The 8,271-nt window shown below is 42.0% G+C and overlaps 1 protein-coding gene across 4 annotated transcripts in view; it reads left to right on the top strand.

Moving 5' to 3' along the window:
- The first annotated feature begins 1,359 nt into the window (after positions 1-1,359).
- mst1rb (macrophage stimulating 1 receptor b) overlaps positions 1,360-8,271 on the top strand; it is a 32,234-nt gene continuing 25,322 nt past the window's right edge. For 3 of the 4 annotated variants that reach the window (XM_061688751.1, XM_061688750.1, XM_061688748.1), the window contains exons 1-2: positions 1,360-1,509; positions 3,380-4,682. In XM_061688751.1, coding sequence (XP_061544735.1) covers positions 3,477-4,682 — 1,206 coding nt within the window. In that variant the 5' untranslated portion in view covers positions 1,360-1,509; positions 3,380-3,476. The remainder of the gene's footprint in view (positions 1,510-3,379; positions 4,683-8,271) is intronic. The other variant, XM_061688749.1, reaches the window with a different exon arrangement.

Raw genomic sequence — 8,271 nt, 5'->3', positions numbered from 1 at the left:
TAACACAAACTCTTGGTTACCTTCACAGGTGTCTTTTTTTGTGTAAATTGATTGTTTTTGCAGTTTTTTTCTTTTTTTCCCCACGTACCATCATCTGTCAGTTGTGCAGACCTGCATTAAACATGCTGCTGTTTCCTAAACAAGTTAACTGTAAAGGAAAGGAACACTTTACAGTGCACTAGGTAGACTAGCACAATTTAAAGATTGCATTTACATTACAAGAGCTGATCTACGATAATAGGCCTAATGCTTTTTAGCTAAACAGCAAAGTCAGGGATGTATTCATTTGACAATTGTTTGTTAATGTGGTTATAATTGAATGTGTTGTCCAACTACACCGAATCATACCGGGAAGGGTTTTGTTTACTTTATATACTGAGAGCTTTTTCGAATATTTTCCCTCAAGGTCACCCTGTGATCCAGTGCAGTTACTACACTTTTACTATAACATCCTGTCCATCCATCCATTTTCTTACTTTGTCAAGATACTTTTTGAAAAACCTCAATGGAAGATGACGAGAGAGTTGAAGTCAACTCTGATTGGAGTGTTGATTGATTGTTCGATATCTTGGTTCTTGATAAGGCAGGGCAAAAAAAAAAAAAAAAAAAAGGCACAACAGCGCCATGGAGGAACATTAATCATTAACGACAATGACGCAACAGATTTAGAGAAGCAAGATATTCCCCATTTTAAAATGTTGTCAACTAAGAATGACTGGTGCCGAATGCGTTGTGTCTTGTGTGGCAGCCTGAAAACCACCAGCCTCTGGTGTTCAGAAATTCTCTGTGAATCTGAAAACAACAAAGGCGGATAAATATTTTTTTTTCACTTATCGTAGGCGAGTTTCGCACTTTTCTGTTTAGTTTTGCTCATGCAGGACCTATTGTTGGTTCAGTCCTGATGATCTTCTTGGAATTATTGTCTGCACTGCCATTGTGCCAAGTTATTAAAACAGGTATTGTCTATAAATGACAGTTACAAAAAAAAAAAAAAAAAAAAGCATTTTTACCTTTGCTCTGAAGTAGATTTAAGAGTGTAATTTTTCATAGGTGAAGTTCAATCAATACTTATACTTTTACCAGAGTATTTTTGTTTTTACAGAAGTATCTGTAGTTCAACTTAATAAGTACAGAGTGTGAGTACTTTCGGGCACCTCTGCAAGTTAACGAGAAAGACTTTGCGTTGAACCGGTGAACCATGATTTGGGCAAAACCTCGCTCATCAGTGTAAACACAAGCGAGGCAGCTTTTTATTTAATTTAATTTTTTTTTTTTTTTTTTTTTTTTTGTGCGTGCCCGCCGTGGCAACCGGACGATATTGCATGCGGCCGCCTGTTCATCCGTCGAGTGAGAGGCGTGGCGAGGAGGAGCAACACGGAGAGACCCGAGGAGACAAACCCAAACCATGATCCACTTCCAGGACAACCAACCTCCCAACACGTTATGTGAAGTCTGAGGGCAAATACCTGTTAACTGCGACAGAACGGTGCAACAAGACGACCCGTACAGGTAAGACGTCGTTTTCAACACAAATATGAGTAGAACAACTATCCGTGTCAGTCGCAATGTATCGTACTACAAATCATACTTTTGGACATTATATAGGGTATGTCATTTTCAAACCCCAGTTTTTGCGCTAATGTAACACAAATTAGCTATGGCAATGACGAGAGTTTGTCCGATGCGTTCACGTGCAATCAACATTTCGTTTTGGTGAATACAAATAGCAATAAGCGCCTTGAACCAAGATGATGCAGGGAGGTGCACGGCGCTTGCTGACGGGGATTTGGGGCCCCGTGGAAAAGAAATGTCACTTTGGGCCCCACCGCATCAATGCCGCAAACTGGAATGCCCATTTCCTCGGGTCCCTATCAGTCGTTGCGGGTTTTGCTTGGAAGAATACAGGGAAGATAAATAATTCAGGAGCAGTCCCCAAGTGTGCATCCCAGACTGCATCCATTGGTTTGCCTTCCTTCCACCTAATCAATACAAAACGATTTGCACATCAGCTCGCCTCCTCAAATCCCGGTGGACACCTAGCCATGGATTGATGGAGAATGCGATCCTTTTAAATAAAAAATAAAAAAAAATAATAATAATAATCAGCAGTCAAGTGTTCCACTGTCCAGCTGCCAATTTCCAAATCGTATCTGAACATCAATGTAATGTTAAGACCAATGATGATGAGTTCCTATACGACACCTTCTCTAACAGGGAATACACTCCTCAAACCTTCAAGCTGACCTCTAAAAAATACTGTAAAAAGAAAAAGGTGTGACTGTGGCGTGAATGAATCGCACATGCAATTGTAAATCGTCTTTAAATATCATGACACGCAGTATATGCATTCACTGGAATGCATGATTATTATTTTAAAAAAAGAATACCTGTACACGGAAATTCAGTTTTAGCCATGTGTTTCATTCATCACGAACAGATTGTGAAAGTAATCAGGGCCATTACAATGTGCCCCCATTTACCCTTGACTTTCAGACAGTTAACTTTCACCGCACTTCGACCTGTTAAAATGTCATGAAACAACTGCGCCATTCCATAAATTATTAATGTCAAACACTAATCAAAGAGACTGAATAACTTTGTACCTTTTCTAACGCGAATGTGAAATATATCTTGACAAAAGTATATTTTGGCTTCACTTTGCCTTCTTCCTGAAAGTAGATGAAATGCTCAGACATGAACAGACAGGAAATTCGATCGTGACTTTCCTCAGACCATCAGTCCGTGGACATCGTTTCCCTCGCGAGGCACGTAACGGTTGTGACATGAATGTGGAATAGAGAGGCCAGGGTTTGTGAATGCAGCCTTACTGTGATGCACTGAGTTAATGATTGACTAAGTAATGTCTGCTCAGGATAGAGAGGTTTCAAATGCTGCCTTCTGTTGAGAAATAAGTGAAATATTTCATATGAAACCAGAAATCTACACGACTGATGGCATTACTTTATTAGGATTGGGATAATCCTCGATTAGAACAAAAATGAACTGAATATCACTCTAATTTCTATTAATTTCTAATTTAAAAGAGACCACAGCTTGTCAGAGACAAATGACTGAGGATGACACAAGTACAATAAATGTCTGAATCACTGAACAACAGTGTGGGGGAATACTTACACAATATGGCAACTCTTCCTGGGATAAGCCAACAGCATGGAAACTTGGGTTCACAACATTCCGATATAGCTTCTTCCGTCCCATTGAAAAAAAACCCCCAACACAAATAAATAAATATATATCAATTGAATTTTACACATATTTGATCCAATAAAATGTGTCTAATGCCCACTGAAAACATATTCTGATTTAAATTGATTTCTTTGTGATTGTTCATTTAATCAATCTGGACTTTTCCTTTTAGCCAGATACCCTGGGCTGGTGTTGAAGATGCTTTTGTCCGGACGTCATACGTGGAGGTAACCCTGAGTGTTGTTGGCCCCTGTCCATACCAGGTGGCGATGGCCAGCTTGACCCCCCAGTGGGGGACATGTGTCTGGCTTCAGACTCTGCTGGCCTTTGCATTGGCCAAATGTCCCTCATTGGCCCCAAACCCAGTCAACTTCTCTGTGGTTTACACCATGCCGTTTTTCCAAGCCTGTGGCCCTATTCAGAACATTGTCAACAACTCACTGTACCAGGAGGTGTACGTAGCCTCTCAAAATGTGATCGAAGCTGTCAACAGAAGCTTGGAGAAGACATGGGGGCTTCGCACTGGGCCGGTAGGAAGTCCAGAGTGTCAGGTTTGTGATCTGTGTCAGATTGACAAAGATCCCAACTTCTTGGAGAACACAAACAATCAGGTGTTGTTGTTGGACACCCTCTTTATGTATTTGTATTCCTGTGGAAGTTCCCAATACGGCGTGTGCTATTTCCACCAACTCAACGGCAACGGAGAGCCACCGTCTGTTTCTAAGTGTTTGTTTCGAGCTGATTCAAACTCTGCTGCCTACTGTCCTGACTGTGTCGCCAGCCCTCTTGGAACCAAAGTCACCATGGTGGAGGAGGGTCAGACGGTCTATTTCTTTGTTGCCGCCACTGTTAATGAAAGTGTGACTCAGCGCTATGGCAGGAAGTCTATATCAGTGCGTCGACCATTGGGAACACAAGATGGCTTCTACAGTGATGTTCGTGGCCTGACAGTACTTCCTGGGCTTAGGAGGACTTACCACATTGAATATGTGTACAGCTTTTTCACTCAGGAGTTTGTATACTTCCTCTCAGTTCAAAGAGAGAGCCCGGACCAGGAATCATCTTCCTTTCAAACTCGCCTCGGTCGTCTTCCGCGGAATGAATGGGAGATGAAACGATATCGCGAGGTCATCCTAGAATGTCGTTTTGAACCTAAACGACGGAGGAGGAACGTGGTCAGTGAACCCTACAAGGATGTGGTGTACAATGTAGTTCAGGCAGCACATTTTGGCAAAGCAGGCAGGGAGCTGGCGGAAGAGTTGGGGGCAGAGGAGGAGGATGACATCCTCTATGGGGTCTTCGCTGTCACGGATGACAATGGACTTACGGAGCATGATTCAGCCCTCTGTGCCTTCCCCATGGACAATGTGAACGAAGCAATCGCTGACGGGGTGGATGACTGCTGTGAATCTGGACCAGAGCAACTCTCCAGGGGACTTTGCCATTTCCAGCCCTGTGAAAGCTGTCCTCATGAGGTGAGTCAATTGCTATTACAATACCTTGCATTTTGTGTTTCACTTCATAAAGAGGCAGATGATATTATTCAGGGGTTGTTAACATAAATGTGCTGCGTCTGCAGAAAAACAGACGATTGTGCTGAGTGGGACGGTAAATTTGGTACGGTTTCTTAAAAAAAAATTAAATCACACCAAAAGAGCAGAACCACAACATACCTCAGAGTCTCCAATGATGATGCAAAATCATTTTCTAGATAGCAAACAAATCTGGGTAACAGGTAATTCTATTTAGATTATTTTTGTTTGGTTACGGACATCCATTACATAATTGCCTTTAATTTCATAATTCTTATGTTTACATTTTACTTTTCTGTCTTTAATATCATTGTCATGGGAAAATATTTGCAGGTGTGCAATAATGTAAAAGTAACATGTCACTCATAGGTCTGGGTCTGTTCCGTTGAGTGGGGAGTGGCAAGATGAGTGCAATTGCTCCATATATGACTAATCAGAATCAGAATCAGAATCAGAATCATCTTTATTTGCCAGGAATTTGTCTCCGGTAGTTGGAGCCGCTCTAGTACAATTTACAGAACACTTTGGAGACATAAAGACATTGACAAAAAACAATTGTGCAAAAAGATGCAGAGTCCTCTAGCACTTAGAGCAGTTCGAACGACTAATATTGCAATAGACCGGTGCAATGACCATTGTGCAAAGGGCGCTGAGACTTCAAGGAGTGTATGCGGTTTAAAGTGACGAGTAGTGCGATCATCTGGGACAATGTTGGTTGTGCAAATGTTACAGATACTCCTCAAACAGTGTGCAAATGGAGCAGATGCTACTCCGGCATGAGTGGCCAGTATATGCAAATAGTGCAGCATGGCGAGACAACTACATTGAGTGCACGAGTAATACATAATTGGCCCCACAGAAATGTGACAACGAACTCAAGTCAGAAAATTGCCAGCTTGTTGTAATGGAATTATAGGTTAGGTGTTTAAGAAGTTGATCGCAAGAGGCTAATAAGGCTGCAATCAATGGCTCAGGGTGGTCTCAGGTAAATTTGCCAGCTATTCAACAAGTGAAACACTTGTCGTCATTAATCGTTACTCATACTTTAAGGATGCACCGTGAGAATGAGAATAATGTTTTCCTCTTAAATAAAAAATCATTCCCCCCCCCCCCCTAAAGTTGGAGAAGGCTGATACTGCCTTAATATCTACTTAGGTTTTATAAATAATAATAATGCATTAAACTTATATAGTGCTTTTCAAGGAACTCAAAGATGCTGTATAATTGCACACGTTATTCATTCACTCCTCAGTCACACCCTGGTGGTGGTAAGCAACTTGTATAGCCACAAGTGCCCTGGGGCAGTCTGACAGAAGCATGGCTGCAATTCTGCGCCAAAAGCCCCTCCGACCACCACCACCAAACATCCAACCACATTCATTCGTGGGCAATGTGGGTTAAGTGTGTTGTCTCGGGACACAACGGTGCGGTGCGCTCGGGCAGGGATATGAACTCCCCCCGGTTGCAGGGTGTACACTTAACGCCGCCCCATATGAGCATTGGGTGAAGCACAGAGTGGAAGAACCAGAAAGCTAATATACAAATCCATATATATTTTGTATTTATCACTAGCAGTTAACAATAGTCCATGTTAACTAATCAGATGCTGATTTAAAACAGAGATTGGTACAGTGTAGTGTGGCAGAAGTGTACCAAACCTTGGTTTGGTTGCGGGTGAGCTGCAGCCTATTCCAGTTGACTTTGGGCGAGCGGTGGAGTACACTCAGGACTGGTTGCCAACCCACCACATGCCGCATATAGACAAACAACCATTGGAATGCATATTTCATTTAAATAAAAAAAATAAAATAATGTCATACCACACCACTGTCATACCACGGTGTCATAAAAATAGAAATAAATAAATGATGTAATTTTTTTTACTATCAGAAGGAGCAGCATTCACTTGACAAAATGAATGTGACAAAACCTGTGTAATTATTTTGTTTATTAATTATTTTTAATTCTATTTAATGATTTTCATTAATTTGTGTTTTTATAAAATACAATATAATGGACATTACAATTTTTTTTGCGGAGCGGGGGTGGGGTTGTGTGGGGGTGGGGGTGGTGTCTGGAACAGATTGATGGCATTTGAGAAATGAGTATTTTGCGTTACAAGTGTGGTTACGGAAAAATTTAAACTCCTATCTCGAGACACTACTGAACCTGCATTAATGAGGAATCAATGAATCTCTACCTCAAGTTAAACTTTTGTAAACGTTTCATAAACGTTGAAATAGAGTTTACAGCATCATCATTAGTATGACGATTTGCGCAGAGATTGTCCAAACATTTGCTTCTGTTCCTTTGAAAGAACAACACTCACTTAAATAGTCTCTTTTATTAGTTTTTTTTTCTCTCAATCTTCTAACAAGTGTTTTTAAAAGAAATATTCAATTATATTACTCTATTAATAAGGCAGGTCAGACGAATACTGCATACTTAGGTTTTCAGTTAGTTTTTGTTGTTGTTGTGACATTACAACTTTCTGAGCTGCACAGTGTAAAGCGGTTGGTTAACGGACCTGCCTTACAGCTGAGAGAGGGTTTGGAAAGTTTTAGAAAATAATGTAGTGAAATGTAACAAGAGTGAGAGTGTGTTATGCAGAGCTTGAGTGCCTGCCATGCTGATATCACCATGTAACATGTAAAGATTCACATGTTGGATGCTTACCTACAACACCTACAGTGATGGTCTATTGCCTGTCTATTGCCAGTACGGAGTGTAGCCTACCCCACCCCTCGCCCAAAGTCTGCTGGTATCGGTTCCAGCTCACCCGTGACTCTGTGACTCTCTATTTTTGTTACTATTATTATTATTAAAATAATTTTACTTTGTTCTCGTAATTCTTTTGTAAGATTTTCTTTTCTTTTCAGCATGGCCCTAATACCCCTTCAGATAAATGGCCTACCCCTCCTTGAGCCGTGACCTTATCGTGGTGGAGAGGTTTGTGCGTACCAGTCATCCTAGGAGCTCAGTTGTTGGGGGCTTTATGCTCCGAGTAAGGTCACCCACGGCAGGCAGGTGCTAGGTGAGGGTGTGGGCATACTGACTGCCCCCCAGCTCGGTGCCTGTAGTTAGGGTTCACCCCGGTGGACGAGAAGGTAGTCTCCCGCCCCCTTCGAGTAGTCCTGACTGCTGTTGGTACCTATGCACCAAACATCAGTTCAGAGTACCCACCCTTCTTGGAGTTCTTGGAGTGGGTGCTGGAGACTCCCTCATTCTTCAGGGGGACTTCAACGCTTACGTGCGCAATGACAGTGAGACCTGGAAGGGTGTGATTGGGAAGAACTGCCTCCCGAATCAAAACCCGAGTGGTGTTCGGTTATTGGATTTCTGTGCTCGTCACGTACTGTCCATAACAAACACCATATTCAAACATAAAGGTGTCTATATGTTTACTTGGCACCAGGACACCCTAGGCCCCAGTTCGATGATCGACTTTGTGGTCATGTCATCGGACTTGCGACTGGATGTCTTGGACACATTGGTGACGAGAGGGGTGAAGGTGTCAACTGATCACCACCTG

Source organism: Phycodurus eques, chromosome 10 (genome assembly GCF_024500275.1).
Source record: "Phycodurus eques isolate BA_2022a chromosome 10, UOR_Pequ_1.1, whole genome shotgun sequence".
Taxonomy (NCBI): Eukaryota; Metazoa; Chordata; class Actinopteri; order Syngnathiformes; family Syngnathidae; genus Phycodurus; species Phycodurus eques.
The sequence above is the reverse complement of the archived record's forward strand: the minus strand, read 5'-3'. Positions and strand labels throughout refer to the sequence as shown.